This window comes from Echiichthys vipera (assembly GCF_963691815.1).
Source record: "Echiichthys vipera genome assembly, chromosome: 9".
Lineage (NCBI taxonomy): Eukaryota > Metazoa > Chordata > Actinopteri > Perciformes > Trachinidae > Echiichthys > Echiichthys vipera.
The window spans coordinates 16,277,553-16,302,522 of NC_139834.1; the positions used below are offsets into that span (position 1 = coordinate 16,277,553).

Below are 24,970 nucleotides of genomic sequence, written 5' to 3' on the forward strand. Positions count from 1 at the left end.
CCTCTGGAAAGCATAATTCATAACACAATTAAAAAGCAGAAACTGCACTTAGAGCTTGAAATATAATTATATGAACTGTTTTGAATATTTTTAGCATCCAGAAGTACTTCAGTAATCAGTGATGAAAAATGGTCTTACCTCTTGTCTGTAAAAGAAAAATGAATAAGATTTAAATGAAAGGAACAACCAAGGCTTATTCCTAAACAAAGATGAGAGATATTTGTTTTGTGTCTGTGTGTGAATGAATAAAATGGTCTATAATAAGACCACAAAGCCTAATCACTCACACATGCTCAGGCATCCTGCTGATGAGATCTCACTGGAGGAGAGACAGAGGAGATTAGAAACACACGCTGAACAGTTGTCAATGTTTGTTCATCAGCCTTTGAAAGGCCAGATCATCTTTCCACGCTTCTCTATGAGTGCTCTCTCAGAATGTGGAGTCTGTTTCAGTGTTTGTAAGCTGTCAGCAGGCCAGTACGAAGCTTCAGCACTGACTTCTGATTGTCATACTTCTGAGAAGTGTGGAATCTACTTTTCAGGTCTCACAAAACTATTTCCTGCATGTTAAAAATCATAGCGTCACATGACTGGATTTCCTGTTGGTGAAAAAAGCCTATGACTTTGAGGATTTAAAGTGCCATTTCGCCTCATTCACACTTTCTGGCTACTGAGGTTGAAGACATTGATTCCCAACAAGAGGTTCTTGATTGCTTGGCGGTACGTGGAAAGATTGTACAGCAGTTTAACTAATTTGGGAAAAAAATAGATACTATAATTTGAATTAGAAGAAATATATCCACATTGAGTCAGCTGTAACACTTGAACAGCACATGTTATTGGTTATGAAGTTGGCAAAGTGGACACCTAAATGTAAATTGTAACACTAACTGATACACATTTTCAATAGTTAGCTTAAAGTAATGGATAAAAAGTGTCTGGTAAATAAAACAAATAACAAACCTGTAGATGGTTAAAATAGATAGCTAAGAGGAATGGATAAACAGTTTAAGAAATTTGCAAAACGTCATGGATAAATGGTGAAAATCATTAGGTAAAACCAATTGATTACAGTGGAGACAATCACTGCACACCTGAAATTATCTGGACATTATCCTGAATCAATTGGATCGGACATCAAACAGCCTTTATCCTGACAGCTCCCTTGTGCAAAGGCTGTGTAATCTCCGTCTGAGCCCAAGGTGCGAGAATTCACAGCCAGTGATTGGGGATGTTGATTATGTTTTTATTATGCAGGAACTACTGTCAGTATGGGCCAACACCAAAATCATCAGACAAATTTAAGGAACAGCAAGAGTTTATGACCAAGTTACCAACTGGCTTTGTGATGTGCGGTGTAATTTGCGTCACGCCTCCACTCTACCAAGGTGCCCCTCTTGTTACATGTGCGAAAGCAAAACTTCAGACAATGTCCACACTTGATCTGTCGAACAATGTCCCGACTTCATATAAGAAAATGGCTTTAATATAATGGGTAAACATTTAAATTGTGAGGTTAACTTATAAATGGCCTTGACGATGAAGGGGAACTAGAGTTCATCTGACAGGACTGGGAGGACAAAAGGGTTAGGTGGTCTAAGCAACGTCAAATCCAACTTTAAGTCTAGTATTAAGGCTTGTGAGGTTTTGAGATATCTGCTGTCGAGACTTGTATCCCCTACAATACAATGAAGGTGAATTGCATTTTGTATAGCATGAAAGGTGTGACACGTATAACAAGGCTTAAGGTGAGACTGCCATTTAATTTGTCTTGTCAGCTCATCTCTATAGTGTTGTTTTCACCTTTGTCATCACGTTATCCTAACCCTCCTCTCCCTCTGTCTCATGGCCTGCTGGCCTTTGTCAAATCAACAAGTGATTTACAGCGCTCAGTCCTTCTTCATCTCAGCTCTCCTCTCCCTTTCTCTCTTAATGTCTGTCTCGCATTTTACTTGTTGATTCCAGTTGAGAATGACAGCACCTAAGACCTCCTAGCATGATGGAGTTACGAGCCGCTCCAACGGATCAGGAAAATTCCACACTGATTGCCATCCCTCATCCATCTCTGCCGGCTCTCATCCACATCTTTCTCCTCTGGATTATCTCAGAGAGAGGAATTTAGAGTGGCCTTTCTCCCCAAATAGACCAGGGGACATCTGATAGACAGCTGCTGGGGGGGTGATTATGCTGTGGGGTGCCCAGCCTGGATCATGGAATCTACTGCCAGTAACTCCTGGATGCTTATGAGCCTTTTGTGGTACAGCAAACTTGGCAATGCAAAAAAAAACCAAAACAGACCAAGGAGCTTTGGAAAGTTCCCTCACAACCTCGGATTGGAATGGAGCTGCTTTAGCTTCAGATTTAAACCGACTAGTTTGTATTATTTTAATTGATCATCCTGCAAAGTGTTTCTGGCTAATGCACTTGTGGTTTAGGTGCAGCCACAGCCCCAAGGATGAAACCAGGCTAGTGACAAAATTACATAAAAAACATTTAATAACGCTCTTTACCTCTACTAATATCCTGACTTACTGGATTAGCTGTTTGAAAACTTGAATAAAGTCTACACATTCTCAACAAATAAATGGTTTTATCAGACAGATTTATATCTGTTCAAATTTCCATCCATCTGGTTTGTGTACCAAATATGTACAGCCTAACACTTCACAACTGAAAAGCTTTACAGACCACACCATGAAGGGACCTTACCGGTGTCAGAAGCAGGAGAGAGATGCAACAACAGCAGAGGCAGGATGGACAGTTCAGAGATGGAGCAAACGATTTGGTGTCCCTCTATTTAACAGTGCCACCCCCATTGTCCCGCTCTCTCTTTCTCTTTTGTTAGTGGAGGCTATAATTAGTCAACCCCATCTCTCTTACTGCCTAATCTTGTCCATTTGTCTTGCAGATTCATTATAAACCAGGGCCCAGCAGTTAGAGCCTAGAGATTTGGCCTTTGCACGACACAGGATGATGAAGGCAACTCATATGATGAACTATAGGCAGGAGTTTTTATGTTTATACTCGTGAAAGATTGGCACTAAATAAAAATGGGAGAATACACTTGTAAATGAGTGATTTCAGTTAGAAGAGCTGAAAAAGGAGAGAGTGACAACACCTGTGCCGTGTTATGATTGGGCTCGACCATGAAGTTTTATTTTTAGCTACACACACATACACCGTGAAATATCACAACAGCTATTACATGAAATGCCATTTACTGTTGTACAGACATTCGTGATTCCAAACAATCATAGTCATAATGACTTTGATCACCTGACTTTTCTTCCAGCGCCACCATGAGGTTGGCTTTCGTGGTTTTAAGTGAAATTTGAAGAGAACTGTTGGGTGGATTGATTAAATATGGTGCAGAAATGCATGTTCGCCACAGGATGAATTGTGATAACATTGGTGTTCCCCTGACTTTACTTCTAGCGCAAGCATCAGGTTAAAACTTCACCTTTTCGGAAACTTTAGTTCATGACCAAATACTTGCAAGACAAATGATGAATGTAAGCGTAAGTATGTGTATAAATGTTAGTGCGATAAACTATGGTGGGTAACACACCCGCTAAACATGAGCATCTTAACATTATCATGTCAGCATGTTAGCATTAGCATTTGACTGACTGGCAGGTTCACACGACTAAAATACAGTTTTAGGTGACAGTAATACTTGTATACAGAGGTGTAAAGCAAGTACCAAAATTACTATGTTACCATTTGTATGATGCTGCATCTTTAATTTAAAGCTGTTAGTTTACAATACACTTGTTCTTTTTTTCCTCGTGTTCCCTGAGTTTATTTCCCTTCTACTGGTTTCACTTTCTCAAGATGCTTTTTTTTTTTCAAACCCTTATTCCCATGTCAGTTTTGTAAACGTAAGATTCTTTAAATTAAAGCTAAATTGCTATGCTTTTAAGATGCCAAGAGCAAGATGTTGTGACAATATACAAATGCTTATACACAATTAAGAGGCTCACAGATCAGGGTCCAACAGATTCCAAGAATCTTCTAGAAGAAAGAAAATATGATTTATTTCACGTATGGTATGTCAAGCTTATACAATATAGCACAATGATATCAATAAAATAGAATAAAAAATAGGAGCCTGCACTAAATGAAAACTTCCCAAAAACATTGATGTGAAAATGACAGAGACTCCTCATACACACTCACATTAGCCAAACAACAGCGAATAGAGAAGCTCTCAACAGGAGAGAGACAGACCTCTAGTGGTTTAACGCTCACACAGCAGACGACAGCTCCATTTGGTAAAGCCTAGAAAGGAGACTTGCCATTTTGGAGAGAAATTTTTGAATCCTTGACAAAAAAATAATGCACACATGCTTCCATTTCTTCCTCTTTCTACCAGCACTGATTAACGGATGAGATGACAGTCATATTTGCCATGTCTGTCCCATTCTGACTAATATTTATTCAACTCTAGATCAGCTCATGTTCTAGGATTTGGTTTGTGAAATAACAAGATCTCTGTCCGTGTGTGTTTATCTGCTGAGAAAACCAGACACCCTGGACACCGGTTATGATGTTTAGACAGGGCATTCCACTGAGTAGTGTGAGCACACACCCCTCTGAAGGACTAGATTCAAAGGACATATTGCACATAGCCACTACCTCGCTCTTCTCCACTGATGTCCTTTACATACAGTATTCTGTCTATTTGTACCTACACACACACACACACACACACACACACACACACACACACACACACACAAACACACACTGTTTGGGCCAATGATCCATCACTGGGTGTATCCACTCCTTGCAATGCTCCTGGTCCCTTGCTGACTCATGCGGTGTGGCTAGCTTTGGGGTTTTCCACAGTAACGGGAGAAGTCACTACACAATCAACCCTTTATTCCTGACCTGCACTGATCCCTACAGCTCACTCAGAGCGCGCACACACACACACACACACACACACACACACACACACACTGTGCTAAATTCATGACACACGAAACAGGCTTGAATGAACAATATACATATGCTAGGCCTCGCTAACAAGAATCTGCTGTTGTTGAGACCTTGCTGGATATCATGCTGGGTGTGCATGTAAGGCTTCTGTAGGTGAGTATGTGTGGGCGGATGTTTGCGTGCACATGCCTCAGGCTCACTGTGCTTCTCATTAGTCCTCCACGCTGCTCAGAACAAAAGGTGTCCTGACTTCAGCACACACGCAAGAGCAGGAGAGCGATGCCAAAATGCGTGTGTGTGTATCTGGAGATGTGTGTTTTTTCCAGAGGCTATAACAGCAAGGGTACACCACAACTGGAAACAGATGAGCTTAGCAATTAATGGTCTGAACCTAAAATAAAATCACAGCTGACTGTTTAGCTCAAAGAGTCATTATACTGTATGTTCCAGAGGCATAATTCAAAAATAGAAAAAGCACTTCAGGATTACTGACAAAAATGAATTTAATCTTTTCAAGAGTGTAATACTGTACATGGCAAATATATAGAATACAATGTGCAATGAATATGCGCAAACTATTTCTTCTTCATGTTCAAAAGCTTTCAGAGCCAGTCAAACAGCGCTGTGTTTCCATCAAAAGTAAGACTGAAGACATCAAGTGACTCCTGTTTCAGCAACGTTAGAAAACGTTGGGAAATTAATGTCCAAAATGAAAGGTATTTTTGAAAACATCAAGGCACAAGGGGTAGACAGTGACCCAGCTCGACAGTCTCTGTCCAGATAACGCCATATCTTCCTTATGTAGCGGCCTCCACAATGACCTCCGGAGAAGAAAACCCTTTTCTCCATGCTTAGAGTTTAGCAGACTCATACTGTAGGCTTTATATGACAGCCTGAAAAAGCTCATGCAGGAAGACAAGAAGAGCGTTTGTTGTTTCTCTGTCCTTTAATCCACATTCACTGATGACTGTACATCCCATCATGCTCTGCACCACAGAATCAAGCTGAAGTATCCCTTCTCCACTCTGATTGGTTCACACCCATGGAGGCTAGAGTAAAAAGAGAAAAGCAGATTTTTTTCAACATTCAATTCTTACTTTTTATATTCAACAGGGTATGGCTGATGGGGTTCTACAAAGTTCATTTGTAGTGAGTTATATTACACTGTTACCACGGCTACTGAGTTAATTTGGGCACTGACTACTGCAGCTCTTCTAAGGAAGCATCGCTGTGGATTCCTGGACTGTGAGCTCATAGTTCAGACTTACACACTCAGTTCATGAACATTTGAGATTTCAGTGACCAGTTTCAGTAAATAACCCTGTTGTCATGTGACGGCACTGATTGTGTCCTAGACGTGGAAAAGCTGACAAAGACATACAGGGTGCTTGGCTCTGGTCCACCCAAATGTCCAGTTGTCTTTATGTCAGCTAAATACATACGAGAAGCCTGTATGGCTGTGTGTGTGTGTTTAAAAATACTTGGCTGCCTAGTGAGGGAGAGGCTGGCAGATGTTATTTTGGAGGCTCACATCGCATCATAATTATGTCCTCAAGTGAGAGTGGGTTTGTGTCCTAAGACGACTGTGGTGCAGTTAAGGCTGATGACCATAGTAAGGGGAAAAACTGACATACTTTGACTCTGAGTGGAACGTCTAAACACTGAAGTGGTACTTGTAAATAACCTTTTAACTTGAGGCTTGAGTGCTTCTCGGCTATGTGCCACCGAATTTCTCAAGAGTTGGGATGTTTTCATTCCATCTAACCAAGGCACCACCTTGTTTGAACTATTAGCACCCCCTTAAACCACGCAAGGGGAGATGATGGGTGAAGTCAGCGGATGCTCTCTTTGGAGACTTTTGGGGTTTTGATGACAAATGGGACGAGAACCTCCGGCTGGGAGGACAGAAACACATACTTTTATGGCATCTATTCATTTAAATAAACCCTGGATGTATTACAATGATGCTTTGACTTGGGTGTCACTGTTAATCTACTGTAAGTGACACTGAGAGTGAACCTGAGACACTCCATCTAGGAGAGGCTGTGGTGCCACACTGCCCCCCCCCCCCCCCCCCCAAAAAAAAAAACTATTCATATGTAAACCTAAAAAAGTTAATAACATCATCAAACCTTTATGCATTTGGACGACAGCCCCAGTCTAATTCATCTCCACGCAAAGAGGGCTTACCTGTACCAGGTCAGAGCAACTCCTCATCCTCTCCGGTGCTGCCCAGGTGTGCAGTGGACAGGTGCCTGTTCCGTCCTGTTTGCACGGCCTGCAGGTTCTTATAACGCACCAGTGCCAAAGCGATCTCCGCGTTCCACGCTGTGCCGTCCTGCGGACACCTAAAGTCAATCTCCTTCCCCGTAGCCATGACCACGGTGAAGTACACCAGCCCTCGCTTGTACTCCACGCAATCGACCGTGGCCATGCGCTCAAAGCGGATCTCCTTGGCTTTGGAGCTCCACACCGAGCCCGGAGCATCACCCCCGCCGCCGCCTTTGCAGTTGTGCAGTCGCAGCCCTTCATCGGTGAGCACACAGCGCTTCTTCTTCCACAGCTGGAGAAGCCCGCTGCTGCGCTTCTCCAGCAGTCCGTCTCTCATCACCTTATCCGGGTAATAAGACATGGCCACACTGTGCCGAAGTCTTCAGATACAGAGCCGAAACGTAGACAGTCTTCAGCAATGGTGCGTCTCGAGATGTATCCATTAAATACACATCTCATGTGTTATTGTAGCAAGTGTCCCTCAGGCAAACATAGTTTTGAGCTGTGACATTAATAAAAACAACCAACACAACTCTCATATAGTCTGCGTAAATCCCATACATGCGCAATGCCAGCACTCCGTGGGGTTGGCAGGCTGGTCTGCCTGGATATGTTCGAACATGCCCGGCTCCTGTGGACCTCCCACGCCTCCTCCAGTGACGGCAGGAGATCCGGGGCTGTTTATGAAATTCCCTGCTCATGTGAGCGTGCGCGTGTTAGTCAATTGAGTGCACGACAGTGTGATTTTACAGCCCTGTGTTGTGTTTCTGTGTTAGCAGACATACAGGTAGGTGCATTTAGCCACCTCCCACTTAGGTCACAGCTGCTTTATCTCGTGTATCTTGGAGAGCTTGAATGTGAGTGGGAGGCTAAAAGGTGGATTAAGATGTGATATGCTTGTGTGAGAGAGAAACACAAGAAATACTGTTTTTTATTGAGCAGTTCAAAAAAAGGAATGATCAGTGAATAATCTTTTTTTTTTTTTAAATCAATTTAATTAGTTTGGTGTATTGTGCCATTTGCAATAAAGTGTTGGAGAAATATCAGCTCTGATAAATTATACAGTAGTTTATACATTATACACCCTGGAATAATAGCAGGTATGTTTGAAACCAATGAGAAGTAACGTAATGGAATTAATTAAGTTGAGAAACTGGTTACATGTTTCATAACACACTTCGAAGCCTTGTAATTTCACTGTTCTCATACTGTATAGGGTAAAGCGTAACTATGGCATTTCAAAAACCTTTTGTCATTCTTCACCTCCCTGAAGGCTGCATGGCTGCAATATAATTATGTGACAGAAGAGCGTTATGGGTGGAGTAAAGCTGTGATTCCCCCAACATGATACTGGACTTATCTTCTCAGCAATGTGATTCGTCAGTGCGATGTTATGAGAGGAATGGATCAAATGAACATGTGATCTTTCTTGAAACTTTAACACAGAACGTCATCCTCCAATTATTTCCCTATTCCTAAGGAACAGACAGTTTCACTCACATGTTTTTATGTAATTTCTGCACATTCATAGTATAACAAATTACAATATTTCAGCTTTATTTATTGTTATTCTGTTTGGAAAGCACAACATATAAAAAAGCAGCATAATCTATTACATGAAATGTTGTGAATGTGATACTGAGATTTCATTTGCAGAGGAGAGAACAGTAAGTGCAAGAGAGTGAAAGTGCAAATCATCAATGCAGCGTTAAACTGATAAGTAGCGTAATGTTTCAGTATTAAATAGTAATCATCTTTGGCCTATATGAGGCAGAGATGGTGTTATATTTCCCATTGTATAATCTTATAATTCATTTTTTTTAAATTAAGCATGTGTCTGTCAGCTGGATGTTTACTGACAGCAGTCTGCCCTCTGCAGGAAGAAGAGTGTTGAGCAGCTTTCTGGAAACCTGTCAACGAGGAGCTCCGTGGCCTCTACTGAGTATGTGACAGCGCACCGGCTCCCAATCCATACCCAAATCCCTTGGGACCAAACTGTTTGCCATAACAGCCTGTTGAAAAGAAAGGTAATGTCAAAAACACTCGTCGCTATGGTATCCACATCATATCCTTCAGTTAAACACAGTTGGTGCCTTGCGTGTCTTTAGCATTCAAGGCAAAGTGGGCAAAGTTTAGACTCTCCACAGCAGACTTGTCAACGCAGGAAAGCAAAGGCGTAAAGATAGATCCATGAGGCGTCCCATTAAGCCGTATCAGTGAGTGAGCATGCACAATACCAGAACTAGTTTATCTAAATGGAATGCAGCCTTCATGAATGTTTTCCTGCTTTGATGCACTAAACTTGTATATCTATTGTATAAACTTGTATATCTATGGCTTCAATCATTTTGAGAAAAAAAAGCTTGGAAAGAAGCATTGTGTTGTGCTGTTCGCATCCTTCCTTTATTGTATAATTTTAATAAATCAACATATGGAATACCAGAACTTGATATAAAGCACACCTTTAAAAATGTTAGACGTAACAAAAACAACTGGTGTATTCTCATTATGCATGCTATGTAAGGCAGAGAAATCTTCAATAATGTAACGTAATTCTGGTTTGAAGAGTGAGCCAGTCTTCTCAATTCAATATATACAAAAACATTAAAGAAAGAAGTTTAACAATAGAAATAAGCTTTTGAGCTGTTTTTCTCATTCCCAAGCATTTTACTGTTGTGTACTTGAGGATATATTTCTGTATTAGGGGGCCCTCTGCTGTGCTATTGGGTTTATTACAATTTAGTCACCCATTCACAGACCACTAACAAACTTGGTTATGGTTCATTTTCTCTCATTTGCGACTGGAGCGTTGCGTACAATAATCCCCACCCCCACATCACACTGTGCAGTTGGATTAGTACTGTAGTGCATTACATGTCATATCTCTTCCAGACAAATGCAGCCTGAATAGATCAAATAGCCCCAAATCAATGCGGGCTGTTATTTATATATTATATCTATTTTATATACCGTATATCTATAGTGGGGATACAAATCACAGAACAAAGTATTAATTATTGATTTATTCTGAAATACTGTTATTTCTTATTGTTCAGAATATGAAAAAATATCAGCTGTGGCTATAACACTGCTGTACTAGCATGTTTTTTTTTAAATAACCAAGGCACTTCAACAAAAACCTTTATTTTGTGAAAAAACAATGAGCAAAATTAGAGGACACTTTCAGATACCTCCCAGTTATTGATGTTAATCTGGCCCCTTGTGACATTTTACTTCATTTACTCTCCTGGATCACTTTGCAAGATGGCAAGCTACTCTAAGGTGACCCTGAGACAGCAGGTTGTCCAGATGAAGGCCAAAGGGATGACCCTCTCAGCCATCAGAGAGAGGTTGGGTGTTCCAAGTCTGTTATTTCAAGAAAATTTAAACTTTACAAGGACACAGATTCATTTCCGTAAGTCCATCAAAAAGGCCGGTCGTCCATGTAAAACAAGTGCACAAGAGGACATGGTTATGCAAAGACTCACAATGGGGAATCGGTTCAACACTGCTGCTGGAGTTGCTTGCCAGTTCAGTGTTGAACAGGGAAAGGGTCTGTCTTGGCACACAGTGTCTCGTCTTTTAAGACAATTTGGACAAGACCATTGTGCAATGACCAAACTTCTCATCAGCAGAAAGAATGAAAAGGCTAAACTTGGCTTTGCTGAGGAGCATGTTGTGTGGACAGAGGAGACTGGTCCAGAGTTCACTTCAGTGATGAGAGTAGGTGCTATGCATTTGCATCTGATGGGAAAGATTATGTTCAGTGTAGGACTGGGGAAAGACTGAACCCAAAGTGTGTAAAGAAGTCAGTTAAATTTGGGGGTGGGGGTTCAAGTAGTTAAGGATGAATTTTGTTTGAGCAAATGGTAGGCCTATACACTGCTGCCAACAGCAATCAGTATCAAATGCCGGGATTCTCTTCCACCATCTTCTGAATTGCTGAAAATTGTGAATTTAGTTTTGTTAGGTTTAGTATAATGCCACCTTTATACTCAAAAGCAATAGAGGATGTATTACATATGTATTACCTTATTCAAATTGATGATTGACCATTTTAGAGGGTTCACACACGGGCCTCTGTTAGGGCTAATTCAGAGTTGTTTATGTTACTTTTGGATGCAATAACTTTTACACTGAATGTCAAGTCTGTGTTTTAGTAAAAACAAAAGGGTAGGTGTCCAAAAACACGCACTGAGTAGGAGTTCTATGACATAGGCTAAATCATTTACATCTCTGATTCACCCCAAACAAAGATAAAACCTTACAGTAATCTCACAAAATAATTTATTCCATAAGATTGTAATCATGTCAGTGCATTTTAGTCCAATGGATTCATAGACTCATAGACTAGATTCAGATTGAAGAGGAACAATGTGGATTTCGTCCTGGACGTGGAACAACTGACCAGCTCTTCACTCTCGCAAGGATCCTGGAGGGGGCCTGGGAGTATGCTCATCCAGTCTACATGTGTTTTGTGGATCTGGAGAAGGCATATGACAGGGTTCCTCGGGAGATACTGTGGGAGGTGCTGCGGGAGTATGGGGTGAGGGGGTCACTTCTGTGGGCCATCCAATCTCTGTACACCCAAAGCGAGAGCTGTGTCCGGATCCTCGGGAGTAAGTCGGATTTGTTTCTGTGGGGGGTTGGCCTCCGCCAGGGGTGCGCTTTGTCACCAATCCTGTTTGTGATTTTCATGGACAGGATATCAAGGCGTAGTCGTAGTGGGGGGGGGGGGGGGGAGTTCGGTGGGCTGAGGATCTCGTCTCTGCTTTTCGCAGATGATGTGGTCCTGATGGCGTCGTCGGTCAGTGACCTTCAGCACTCACTGGATCGGTTCGCAGCTGAGTGTGAAACGGCTGGGATGAGGATCAGCATCTCTAAATCTGAGGCCATGGCTCTTAGCAGGAAACCAGTGGATTGCTTACTCCAGGTAGGGAATGAGTCCTTACCCCAAGTGAAGGAGTTCAAGTACCTCAGGATCATGTTCACGAGTGAGGGGACGATGGAGCGTGAGTTTGGCCGGAGAATCGGAGCAGCGGGGGCGGTGTTGCAGTTGCTCTACCGCACCGTTGTGACGAAAAGAGAGCTGAGCCGGAAGGCAAAGCTCTCGATCTACCGGTCAATCTTCGTTCCTACCCTCACCTATGGTCATGAAAGCTGGGTCATGACCGAAAGAACGAGCTCGCGGGTACAAGCGGCCGAAATGGGTTTTCTCAGGAGGGTGGCTGGAGTCTCCCTTAGAGATAGGGTGAGAAGTTCAGCCATCCGTGAGGAACTCGGAGTAGAGCCGCTGCTCTTTTGCGTTGAAAGGAGCCAGTTGAGGTGGTTCGGGCATCTAGTAAGGATGCCCCCTGGGCGCCTCCCTAGGGAGGTGTTCCAGGCCCGTCCAGCTGGAAGGAGGCCTCGGGGAAGACCCAGGACTAGGTGGAGAGATTATATCTCCACACTGGCCTGAGAACGCCTCGGGATCCCCCAGTTAGAGCTGGTTAATGTGGCCCGGGCAAGGGAAGTTTGGGGTCCCCTGCTAAAGCTGCTGCCCCCGCGACCCGACCCCGGATAAGCGGATGAAGATGAGATGAGATGAGGATTCATAGACCCAGAAAACATGGGGTTAGACACACAAGATGAAAATGACACCTTTCTAGTGGTCAAACTTTGGTAAACTTTGAGTATGTTATTAACGACACCTAATACTACAAAAAACAGCTATGAAACCTTTTGTTAGAACTTTTTTCGGGTTAGTTTTTTTTTCATATATGTAACTGCTTAATATAATTATACCATTATAATTACAAAACCTTGTTATATTAGGTCTGGTATGCTCATATGGTTTAGCAGTTTAGGGGATGTGTATGGAACCACAGTGATTCTGGAAAATTGTAGTCATCTGCTATGATTTTGTTTAATTTTTGTATAGGAAGTGAAGTTTTACCTTTGCAGTAGATTTCTCCATCCTTATCAGCGAGTGTTGTTGACTCGAGACTCTTCCCGCATGTGGCACAGGTGAAACATCCAACTTTATGCCATGACTGTAGAAAAATAGAAGATCCATCTTTAAAAGGGCTGTGTTTTTTCAAGCATATACATGTGTGTGTACACGTGTGTGTGCATTTTCCTTACACTCCCAGCTCCAATCACTTTCTCAGCAGCATAGACAGCCTTGCCACATCGAGGGCACTTGTCTGACCCTCCGAACCTCTGAGCCAGCTTGGATGGGTTCGGGTTGCTGGTAGGATGATGAGGAGCAGGTCTGATGGAGAAAGAGACTTGTGGATAAAGGGTCTTTAAAAGAGAATGATCAGCACGTGTGTGTGTGTGTGTGTGTGTGTGTGTTACTCACTCTTCATGTGTAATACCCAGAGACTCTCCCTTGTCCATGCTGAGCGTCCCTGCTCCCTGACCATAACCATAGCCTTTTGGCCCATACTTCTTGCCGTAGCATGCCTTGCAGTAGACTTCATCCATATGAACAGCAACAGTTGTGCTGTCCAAGTTCTTCCTACACACCACTGCACAAGCAGACACATTCACATTCACACGCACACAAACGCAAATGTATATTATTGTTTTGCATATTTGTGCACATGGTTTTTATCACATACAGATTCATGTATTTAGATAGGCTCCTAATGGTTTCCTTTTATGGAACAGTTCTAGTTAAGAAATATGTTCTCATCCAAATTCCATCACAGGAATGTTTGATTACATGGCTAAAAGACAAATAACACCACTCAGAGCTCCGTGAACCACATACTTTTCAAGCTGAGGCAGAGAAGGATTTTTTTAAATGCATTTCAATGGCTAAACTTACAATGCATGATTTTAAGAAATAAATTAATATAACCTAAACTGCCGTAAGTGTAGCTAGATTAGGTGTAGGTGCTTGCTAGAAACCGTTTTGATATTTTCTTTATCTGACTTATCAACAGTACATGTCAAAGTTTTTCAATCATGCATAGTACCAACAGCATTTTATTTTATCAAGCTATAAGTGTGAGAAGTTCAGCCATTGCCACAATGACAATGACAGGAAGCAGCAAAGAGTTTACTCACTGCACAGGAAGCAGGACTTGTGGAAGCTCCGCCGATCACAGAGTACCTCTTCTGCAAAGTAAACTGTCTTCTGACAGCAGCCACACTTGTTTCCTCCTCCTAATGGCATCCTTTAACAATGTAGGTAACATGAACACAACCACACAAACACACTGTGAAAACATTTTTTTGTTTTGTTTTTGATGGTAGAAAATAATAAACATTTGCATCTGGCTAAAATCTTTTCTATATACATTCTTCCAGAGCATATAATTAAAATACTATTTTCTTGACCTGGTTATAAAGCTTATAATTTACATGTGAAAAACACAACAAAGTCACTGAACTAATAAATTCCTTTGCACAGTCATCAAGCAAACACAAGCGTTTATTTTGTAAGAAACTTAATGTGGTCGCCTGTAATTTTGACTTTGTAAAGCCAGACCCAGAGAGTGTAATTTCACTCCTGCCAGTTCTCTGTGGTTTCTTCTGCAGCAGTGCAGAAGAAAATACTAAAAGAATTCACATTTATTTCCCTGTTGTTATTTTTTTGTACCTAATCTGCTGGAGAGGATAGTTGCTCTATCTTGAAAACAGTCTGCGTGGAAGTAATGTGAAAATGTAACTTTTTGAGGAGTCCTAAAAGTGACGGAATGTGAAAGACCTTGGCATCTTGCCTGTTTCTACCCAGTGTGTTTCCCAGTATGACCCTCCCAATCCAATCTTGTGTACACGCATTCACATTCCTGACCGTGTAAACCCTCCCACCTCCCTAGCCCTGACTCACAATCTACTCCCTGCCTGCCTTTCTGTCTCATTCTGCATCACTTCTGCAAATCTCTTATCTGAGTTGTAGGTCAGTTCTATTAGGCAGGAAATGTTTTAAATAAAGAAGCAGCTGCAACTCTATAAGGGTCATCTCTGAGCTGAGCTCTCAGAGCAGAGTATAATACAAGGCCATTTCCTATCACCCATGGACATACATCCTGTGTATGCCTGGTCACACAAAATTATATCAGCCTTTCTTTAAAAATACATACACCCAAAAATTTAAATCTTGACTGCAGACATCAGATAGGATGGTATTTAATGTGAATATTAGCTCATTGTATTATATTAAATCGTAGCAGGTGAGCAAATAGATGGAGCAGTTTGTGTCTGCCTGTTTCACTGTGACTTTCCGTCTTTTTAAGCACCGTCTATCACTGGAATGGATGATGAATATCCCTGGAGATGAATGGTAGTGCATATAGTACATATACATCATGTATACAGTACAGTAAATGGTAAATGGACTTATACTGGTCTTCCAACCACTAAAGGCACCTTTATATCAATCATAATTAGTGATAGACCGATACATCGATTCTTGCTGCTGTGTTCGCCGATAGTTTTCCCCCGGCAGGCGTCTCACAGGCAGCTCCTTGATGCTGGAGACGCCTTTTTTAAGTTCAATAAACAAAAAAAATTGAGCCTAGTAACATTTGTTATCAGTATTGTGTATTTTTTATGATTTTTATGATGTAAATTGAGGGAGCAAAAGTAGTATCGGCTTCAAATATTGGCTCAAGAAAATCGGCAGTCCGTATCGGTAATCAGCGGAAAAAAAACGTTAACGTCATCGGCCCAAAAAAATCCATATCGGTCGATCCCTCATCACAGTTTAGGTCGCACACTGTCCATCCGTACCGTGCCCAAACAGGTTCCACTGGTAAAGCCTAATTCGTTTGACCAGTGTGAGTGCAACTGCACCGCACCTAGCTGCGGCCAGCTTGCCGGCCACGGACCGTTTGGTAGAGATGGGCTTTTGTAAGCGCATTTACACATGTACGAGCACGAGAGTGCGCACGTGTACGAGCACGAGGCCTACAGCAGCTCTGACGTCATTTTATGTGCGCCTGTTCAGACATAGAAAAAAAAAAAGGCTGACATTTAAAACAATGGTGGCGAAAGGTTCACGTTGGTGTGATGCGGAGGTGGAGTGTTAACCGCAGATTTGGTCGGATGAAAATATCCCAAAACAGTCGGACAAGACGCACAAAAACTCTGAGGTCGATGGAAAGATTTGTAAACAAAGTGACGCATCGTGATGACGTCAATCAATGCGTGGGACGTGTTACGGTGTGATGACGTATAGGCAAGCAAGAAGCATTCGCGCGGGGCCCAGGCAGTGTGAGTACAAACGGGCCTGGCCTGCAGGGGGAGAGGGAGCAATTTGGGGTTCAGTGTATTACCCAAGAATACTTTGACAAGCTGACTGATGGAGCCAGGGCTCAGACCTCAGAGTTTAACAAACCAATTTATCAGGATTCTCACGTATTCAAGTTTGTTTATAAACCTTCTATAGCCCATGCAAGCTCATTTATTTAAAGCCAATAAAACAAGTAAAGCCAGTCCATTGTTTTTGCTGGATCATTGAGTCTGTGGCTCTACATGCTCGAACAGTCGTAAACTGACAAAAAATTGAACTCAAACTGTTTTGTTAATAAGTCATAGACTGACTGGCCCAACCACAGAAGCCTGAACTGAGTATGGTTCTAACGGTGCTGAAGCAGAACAAGCATAGGATATGAAAGGGAAAGTGAAAGGCTTTGATCAATAATGTTCACCTGGAGAGAATTCCTGTCAACAGCCAACAGACACCAACTGGCATTATTTCAGGAATATTTCTGTGTGAAGGCTCAAAGTTAGCATATTGTGCTGTCCTGGAAACGGGACAAGAGCTTTACTTTTACTGCCAGTAAAAGCAGAAATGTCATGAATATTATTGTACCAGCCCAACTAGGAAAATATGACTCGAAGTGTTGAGTCTCAAATAACTCTGACTCTTTCATGTGGTTTTATAGTACTTTTGGAGGCAAGACAATCAATCAGGAGCAATGTAGAAGCTGGGACATGAGATGAGTGTCATGGTGTGAAGATGACGCCAAAACACCCAGCTCCCTCCTGGATAAATACGGTGAGAAAAAAAAGGTGATAAATTCATTAGAAATTTAGCTTTGTACTTGTTATGACAAGTCAGAGCACAGGATTGAAAGTGTAGTTGATAGTGGTGAGACAGACAGTTGTCATGAGGTCAGACAAGGTGATAAGTAATGAAGGGCATTCTCGATTGACAGGCTAAAAGGTTATTAGAGCCATAATTCTTTTATAAAATTAGGGCAGTGGTTTGACAAAGACGAGGGTCGTGATTATTGGTCTTTCAGAGTTAAATGTCAAGGCTTTTCTTTAACTTATAACTTGTTTTTTTTAACTACAAGAATAATCCAGTTCTTTGTTGCCCTGCAGGTTTAGACACGTGGCGACAGCTGAACAGGAATGTTAAAACCTAGTGAAAACAAGGGCGATGTAAAATGTGGAAGCAAATCAGGAAGTCCGTTTTTGAAGTTAATGTGACTGCATGTGACATCTGTATGATTTAGGCTGACATTATTAGCAGGAGCACTTTGTTGCCCACACCAGAGAGCATACAGATGTTTGCTTACTGTATCTGGTTTTCTTGTACAGTAGCGTTCCACATTTTGTTGTTGTTTAACTGCACCCTTTGGTACCACTTTGCAAACTTAAATGGATAATAGCTGTTCAAACAAAGGAGTTTCCTCTGACCTGACTTGCTCGGAAATTACATTTACATTATGGCAGGGTGTTTTTCCCATCATGCATCTGCACAAAGAGTAGGAAATTAGATACAGCAAGAAGCAAAAAGAAAATAGGAAGCTTGAGCAGGCTGTATCACATTAACGTAACTTACCTGTAGTCAGTAAGTGCTGTCAGTTAGTGATGATGAACAGGTTGAAGTTTGACTCCCTGATTGGAGAAATGCAGCACTGGGGTGTGTTCAGGAAACTGGCGATCCAAAATCAGTTGGAGGAGTTGCACTTTTAATCTGCAGGAGAAAAGTAGATTTTCTTACTAACCCGAATGTTAGACTCAGGCAGAGTTGGTATGTGCGTCTTCACTTTCCACGGTTCTAAATGTGCTGAAAGGGAGGAGTCTCTGTTTGTGCTGCTTCAGTCAGCAAACTTATGGCACCCTGAGCAATAGGGGAGTTACAGAGAGAGAGAGAGAGAGAGAGAGAGAGAGAGAGAGAGAGAGAGAGAGAGAGAGAGAGAGAGAGAGAGAGAGAGAGAGAGAGAGAGAGAGAGAGAATTGCCTTGTGTGGATATACCGTATTGTATGCCTACTAATAATTAGAGCCAGATAGACTAGTAAATAAGAATAATAAATTATAAGCAGAAAACATATGAAGTAGCACTAAGACTACTTCTGCTACTACTACTGCTTCACAAAGACTTACATTTCAACTTCTGAAATTCCTACATTTTAAAGGTGTTTCTTCCCTCTCTTTCCTTTTGTTTCGGATCACTGTAGGCCTAATTTAGTTATTTCCTTGTTGATGTTAAATGGCAGGATGCTAAAAGCAGGTTCGTGTTTAAAAGTGTTTGGTATTTTAAACATTTCCTCCCCTTTTTATGTGAGCTGTTTTGCTTTGGTTGCAGGCTGCTTTACACAAAATTAACATGGACTTACAGGAAAATCGACCTGCTGCTTTGACTATTATTTTTTAATAATTAATTAATTATTTTTAATTATTTTTTTCCATCCGTCTAGAAAGGTTCACCTTTAATATAAGACATTTGAAGAGTCAAATGGTAAATCAGCTCTTTTTCCTCTTACACAGCAAATAGGACGCAATCTCAAAGTAATTGCAGCCTTTGCACTTTATCACCACAACCTTAAATGACCTTTAGGGCCTAGCTGGTAAAGGTCACTCTGATATGCTTAATGGATGAGAAAACATTAATAGAAATGGATGGAGGGTCTGCTCGCTAATGCTGACAGAGAAAGCAGAGTGGATGATAAGCATTTAGCTCTACAATGATTTCCCTCTGCTACCATCATGTGGTCGTTGTGGGTAATGAACACCAGCACAAAGTCTAGAGGGCCTACATACAGTGACAACAACACATCATTTTTAAAGTATCAATTAAAATGCAGACTATCTTCTAAATTGATCTGTTTAAAAATGTCCGAAAATAGAGTCCAAAGTGATGTCCAAATGTTTTGCCTTTTCTGAAAGACAGTTGAAAAACCCAGAAATATTAAGTCATCTAGAACATCAACAAATATTCACTTTTGAGAAGCTGGAGCCATAGATTTATCTGAACATATATGGTAGGGGAACTTCACAGATTTCACACGTCACAGTCTGCTTAGTTCTTGAGGTAATAGTATTGCATGTGGGAAAACAAGTTGTATGAAGACCTTTCTGGCTGAGCAAAATCTGATAAACTGCCTCAAGTGATGATACTCTTTGGGTCTGATACCAAAACTTTGGAAATGGAAAGAATCTATGTGTTTGGAGTTAGAAAGAATTTAGTTTACCGGGCCTCTGTAGCTCTCTCCTCATCTCTGGTTGAAGCAAGCAACTTGAGGCCATTAGCAGCTACTAGAATAACACGCTTAAATCTCTTGACTGAACTGTCAGCGTTCAATTGCATTGTGGGCAATGTAGACACCAGGTCTTGAAAAGTGAGATAATGTGTAGATTTAAAAAAATACTTTGATCCTTTTTTAAACTGTCTGTTGTCCAATGTAATTGACAATTATATATGAACACAGTGCTAAATTTATGAGTAGCTACTTATTTAAAATGAGTGATAACATGGTCGCCAATGGAATAATCTATAAAGATTCATTTCAGTTTTATTCCAAAAGTCCTTACAAAAATGTTAGGAAGGTTTTTATATAAATTGATATCAATGCAGAATGATAATGACAGCATGTTTTGTGTTGTAGAAAAGGGAGTCATTAATAAAAAGCATAAGAGTAAGGAAATTATGTAGTTAGTCAAATCATTGTGGTTGTTACTCATTGTAATTGCAATCTGTGATTCTTAGCTTCAGCCATGGTGATGGCATAAAGCACCGACAGAAAAAAACATTGCAGATTCCAGATATGGAAAGTGAAATTCAAGAGTTGAAAGACTCTTGTTATAAAAGAAAGAAGTTGTTATAAAAACTATCATATTTAGGAAAAGACAAGTAATCAAAGATTGGTTTATTAAGCAGACATTAAGTATACACACACACATTGGCCAGTTCCACGCATTCAATTTACATAAAGTGAACATTATTCCACTTCAGACACAGCCAAATCCGCTGTAACTGGTTGATATGCACGCACACAAATCCCGATGAAATGTTTTGTATGTAGTGTAATGCCTCGGCAGCCTGAGCTTCTCAAAACATGTTAAAGCTGTCGGAAGTGTGGTCTCAACTATTTCCACCTTCATCTCTGTGGCCGGCACCTCCCATCCTATCCAGAACTTAATGAGGCTCTTGAGCTCAGCTGGAGACGCTGTGTTGAATAAGCATCTGATCAGTCAACAAAGAATCTTCTGAAAAGGCTTCATGTTGCAGCAGCCCAAAACATATAACAGTAGTCGTACATACCATTCTCAATAAATGTTTTCAAGTAGCCAGATACTCGACATACATCCGTGACATCAGACTCGCCATCGTCCTCGACTTTGTAGCTCTCAAAGATGACAGTTATAAATGATGGCCATATGATGCAATCCAAGATCATCTGAAATCACATTTAACTCCAGCTGTATTCAAAATAAAGGCCAGGTTTTTGCAACATCGGACTACAGTTATGTTGCATTTCCTCTGCATGGTACAGCATGGCTCTACTCAACTCGTTCTTTTTTTGACATTCCAGGCTAACAGTAAATAGCAACCCCATTTTTTGTATTCACTCAACCCAGATTGTATAAAACAATACTGTACACTACTCAGTATAGTTAACAAAGTGTAGTTGTTCCTCTGGTAGGTGTTTATAAAAGGATCCAGTGAGTGTCGTGTCAAAGGTTATGATCAGCTGAGAATCCCATCTCCACTGAGAGGGTACTTTCCGCAGTGCAAAAAGAAAAAGAGAAAAAGACCTTGTACCAAAAGTGAGTCAAGTCAAGTTGAGCCGAACCATGCAGCGGCAATGATGCAATAGATGTGTCTTTGTCTGCTGTACCTGAGGTGTGACTTGTGCTTCTGATTCCCTGGGAAATAGGATTGGGATTACATCTCTCCTGTGAATGAGGAGAGGCCACAGTCCTGTCTCTTTCAAGCCTTTTCGGAATTGATTGATTTGATGCCTTGTTCGCTCAATAACCTGCAATTCATGGCACATTATAAACAAAATCTTTCATCAAAACTCTTCTCTCTGATGCTTTAAAGTGAAGGTTAATGTACTGAACGTTTTTTTTAACGGGACCAGATGTATTTTCTAACCTCACCACAATTTTACACCTTCATAAGCAATTATCACATTTTTTACAATGCCAAAAATAGCTCTTGAAAAATCGGAGACTTTATAAAAGTCCCTTTTTCTGAACCATTTTGAAGATAGATGGAAAGTATATCAGAGGATATGGATGTGGAAGATGCTCTCTGAAATACTCTATAAGGGCATAGTGAAATTAAGATATATTCTACCTAATGAAAGTGGATTCAATGTGTTCAGGACTAGCAAGGAGGGATTAAAAAGAGTTGAAAAGCCAAAGTCGAGTAAATAGAAACACTTATTACAGCGTGTAAGAGAAGCTTTCCAGACAGCCATTTCCTGTTGGTGGTATTTGGTGCTGGCAGGTCCCACGACACGCAGAGCTGGTGGATGATGTCAAATTCTTTTAGTTCGGCTTCTCCATCAAGCTGGAATAAAAAACATAATGATAAACATGTTTTATTCAGGCGGAATGAATAGAATACATATTTGGTTCAGTGTATTTAGTCACAGGTAGAGAGAGAGCCTTTTAGTGGTATGTTTTTCATGTTGTATGCTGACTTCAGTTAAAGGGGACATATTGTGCTCATTTTTAGGGTGACACTTGTATTTTAGATTTCTGCTAGAAAGGCTTTCTCATTCTGTCTGAATATACCTATATTTACCTTCTGTCTGAAACACTTAGCATCCATCTCTTGAAGCCCCCTCCTTAAGAAAAAGCCCAGTCTGCTCTGATTGGTCAACATTTCCGGGGTCTCCCATCTGCCTTCTCTATGGGGAATGACTCTAACAGCACTGTAGTGGCACTTCTACCTATTTATAGTATAGTTGTGACATCACAACCGTACTGAAGTCCTGATGGCTCTTTAAAAAAATACTGGCTGTGTGTGTATTCTCTGTATCTTGAGCATTTTGAGAATGTCAGTGTTTATACTAGCATCTTGACCGGAATAATAATAAAAAAAAAAACAATACAAGGAATCCCTACTTTTAACAGTAAGGGACCATTAAACTCAATACTCACCATTTTTACAGTGTCTCGGATGTCGAGGTCAGGGCAGTCCCGTATTGTCACAGGAGTAGTCTCCAACAAACCTCCAAAGAGAATGTGAATAATGGCTGGGCTGAGTCCCGGGAAACTGGGGCCATGATGTAAGAAAGAATGGCCAATCATCCGGCCCGCAACTGTGAACATGTTATTGTCAAGCAGTTCGTCTGAAACGGAGGGGATGAGGTGATCCGGCTCACCTTCAAAGATTTTGGTGATGGCCGCACTTCCTGCAACAGAATGAAGAAAACTTACCTATGAGCAGAAAAGACAGTAGATGAGTAAGTGTAGATTTTAATATTAATTTTTTTGTTGATTTAGACACATGCAGTACAATAGCTCACATTTCTTGAAATCTGATAAGCGGTGTTAGTTATTACTGTAATCGTGATCGTACATTTCACATAAATGGTCTGTCAACCATCTGTTCAATTATTTGGTTAAATCGTCAAGATTTTTTTTTTTTTGTTCGTTTTCTCTTTGGATTGTTCAGATTTAAATTAAATAATTTAATGGACAGAGGACACTTACAACTACGACTATACAAATACTACAACTAAGCTTTCTTATGAATAACTTTACTTTGCCCTAAATACAGTACTTGCACTTTCAATGGTCGATAGCCAAAGTATTCCCTATAATGACATAAACCTTTCCTGTTTTATTACTTATGTGATCTATAGGCCTATCATTTCGAAATAATCAGCACTGTTGTTGTGTGTGTATGTTGTGGTGTCTAACCTAAGTTTATATTGAATCCACTCATAAGCTTGAAAATCACTGTTGACATAATGTGACGGTCGACCCCACTTCCTGTTGCAACGTCACCTGTAAAAAAAAAGACACTTTTGTTTTTTTCTATACGTAAATCACTTTTACTCGTTATAGCAGTGCTCTTTAATTCAGTAGTGACTACCTTTAAGTTTGCATTTAAGCTGTGATGTCCACCGAACGTTGTCCCTCTTGTAAAATGTGACTAAAGCTTGGTCTTGCTCCTCCTTGCCTTGTCTGATATCCACAGTCAGAAATAAGCTGTTTGAATCTCTGTTGCTGTGGAGAAGATCTTGTGAAAATAGCCAACCGGCTTGTTTTGGGTCTGCCAATGTTCTCCATTCTGAGACAGCACCAAAAAGAGCAAAACAAGGAAATAAAATGTGAACTATTTGAAATAAACAATGTCCATAAATGAAGTATAAGGAACACTAATGACTTTATGATACAATAAAAGATTAGGTCAAAGAAATGTGTACTGCCTGTGGTACTTGTGGTAACTTCTTCTGTTCCTTCCATTTCTGCAGGTACTGACTCAATCATTAGGGACAGTACATTCCAACAATCTGAGAGAAAATAATTTATATTAAGGGTTAATACCAAATGCTCTAAACAAACGCAGTAAACTCAGTACTAGAGAATGTACTGTATATAACAGCCCTGTGTTTAAACAAGTCCAGAAAAATGTTCAAATTGCAAGGCTGCTGTTTACAGGTATGCAGCTTGTGTGTGTGTGTGAGTGACCCTCAGGCAGGAGGTAATGAGAGTCATGTTTAGTGCTCCCCAACTTTTAACCCATTTGGATCTGACCATGAGCTAGCGAATGAGCTTTTCTATGTTGCTAATGGATGAATTTACTTCTTATAACTAAGCTTTGGGTTAATTCTAGAAAAAAATATTGATATCCTTGTTAAGTTACACAATGTGTTTCATATAAACATTAAGATACTACTGACAGGGATTAGGATCAAGTGAAATTGTTTTAGCAGAGTTAAGGGAAAAATAATCTCAAATAGTCCAGAAGAAAAGTGTGATTCTGACTTCTAGTTTATTGTAAAGTATACAGACTGTGAAATAATGTCAACAGGAAAATGTTTTTTTTATGAAGATGGTGTGGTTCATCCTATAAAAAACAGTTTACACTGTGCCTGATGTTAGACGAAAAGGGGAAAAAAGCAGTGAGACAGATGCAGGACCTGGAGATAAACATGGAAAAGGTAGGTAAATAATGCTCAGAAGGAGGTTGCAGCTGTGCTTACCTGTGAAGATCTGTGACAGTCTGCTCTCTGTTTCTTGTGTGTGCTGTCATTGGTCCTGGGAGGGAATTTCAACTACCACTAGACTAAGCTGGTTTAACTTGTCAGTACAGGTATTGTAAACGCAGAAAGAGTGTAGCTATTAGCCTAAGGCAGCTGCTTTTTTAAAGGTCAACAGATTCATACTAACTAGTCACAACTATAACTCAAATGGCTTAAATCAATATTACTACATGAGTTTGAAAATACCTCCAAATAGATGGATGGATGCAATCTTTTAACTAATTTTACACAAATATCAGTAAATGTGGTATTTTTAGTGTTTCACCACAATGCACAACACAGGTGTGGTATACTGTAG

The 24,970-nt window shown here is 40.7% G+C and overlaps 3 protein-coding genes across 3 annotated transcripts; all 3 read right to left on the reverse strand.

Moving 5' to 3' along the window:
• Positions 1-5,333: 5,333 nt before the first annotated feature.
• On the reverse strand, positions 5,334-7,796 carry phlda3 (pleckstrin homology-like domain, family A, member 3). Its single transcript, XM_083920862.1, has 2 exons — positions 7,135-7,796; positions 5,334-5,993 (listed from the first exon to the last, which is right to left on the reverse strand). The coding sequence occupies exon 1, from the start codon at positions 7,574-7,576 to the stop codon at positions 7,145-7,147; it is 432 nt and encodes a 143-aa protein (XP_083776988.1). The 5' UTR covers positions 7,577-7,796; the 3' UTR covers positions 5,334-5,993; positions 7,135-7,144.
• Positions 7,797-8,250: 454 nt separating this feature from the next.
• csrp1a (cysteine and glycine-rich protein 1a) lies at positions 8,251-18,242 on the reverse strand. Its single transcript, XM_083919784.1, has 6 exons — positions 18,002-18,242; positions 14,272-14,381; positions 13,559-13,727; positions 13,339-13,468; positions 13,151-13,247; positions 8,251-9,227 (listed from the first exon to the last, which is right to left on the reverse strand). The coding sequence occupies exons 2-6, from the start codon at positions 14,378-14,380 to the stop codon at positions 9,151-9,153; spliced, it is 582 nt and encodes a 193-aa protein (XP_083775910.1). The 5' UTR covers position 14,381; positions 18,002-18,242; the 3' UTR covers positions 8,251-9,150.
• A 2,150-nt stretch (positions 18,243-20,392) lies between these two features.
• Positions 20,393-23,914, reverse strand: LOC310952258 (G2/M phase-specific E3 ubiquitin-protein ligase-like; the record flags this gene model as incomplete). The annotated part of the gene is made up of 8 exons (XM_083920825.1): positions 23,833-23,914; positions 23,499-23,696; positions 23,324-23,410; positions 22,559-22,812; positions 21,840-21,962; positions 21,283-21,423; positions 20,706-20,841; positions 20,393-20,610 (listed from the first exon to the last, which is right to left on the reverse strand). Exons 1-8 carry the CDS (start codon positions 23,894-23,896, stop codon positions 20,393-20,395), a joined length of 1,221 nt encoding a protein of 406 aa, XP_083776951.1. The 5' UTR covers positions 23,897-23,914.
• Between the last annotated feature and the right edge of the window lie 1,056 nt (positions 23,915-24,970).

What these genes read in the sequence shown, in the direction of transcription:
- csrp1a (XM_083919784.1), bottom strand. Translation starts at nt 14,380, where the DNA reads ATGCCATTAGGAGGAGGAAACAAGTGTGGCTGCTGTCAGAAGACAGTT. An exon ending in AAGTGATTGGAGCTGGGAGT is followed by an intron (nt 13,248 to 13,338) that starts GTAAGGAAAATG and finishes ATTTTTCTACAG; the next exon opens with TCATGGCATAAAGTTGGATG. An exon ending in TGGAGAAATCTACTGCAAAG is followed by an intron (nt 9,228 to 13,150) that starts GTAAAACTTCAC and finishes TCTTTTCAACAG; the next exon opens with GCTGTTATGGCAAACAGTTT.
- phlda3 (XM_083920862.1), bottom strand. Translation starts at nt 7,576, where the DNA reads ATGTCTTATTACCCGGATAAGGTGATGAGAGACGGACTGCTGGAGAAG.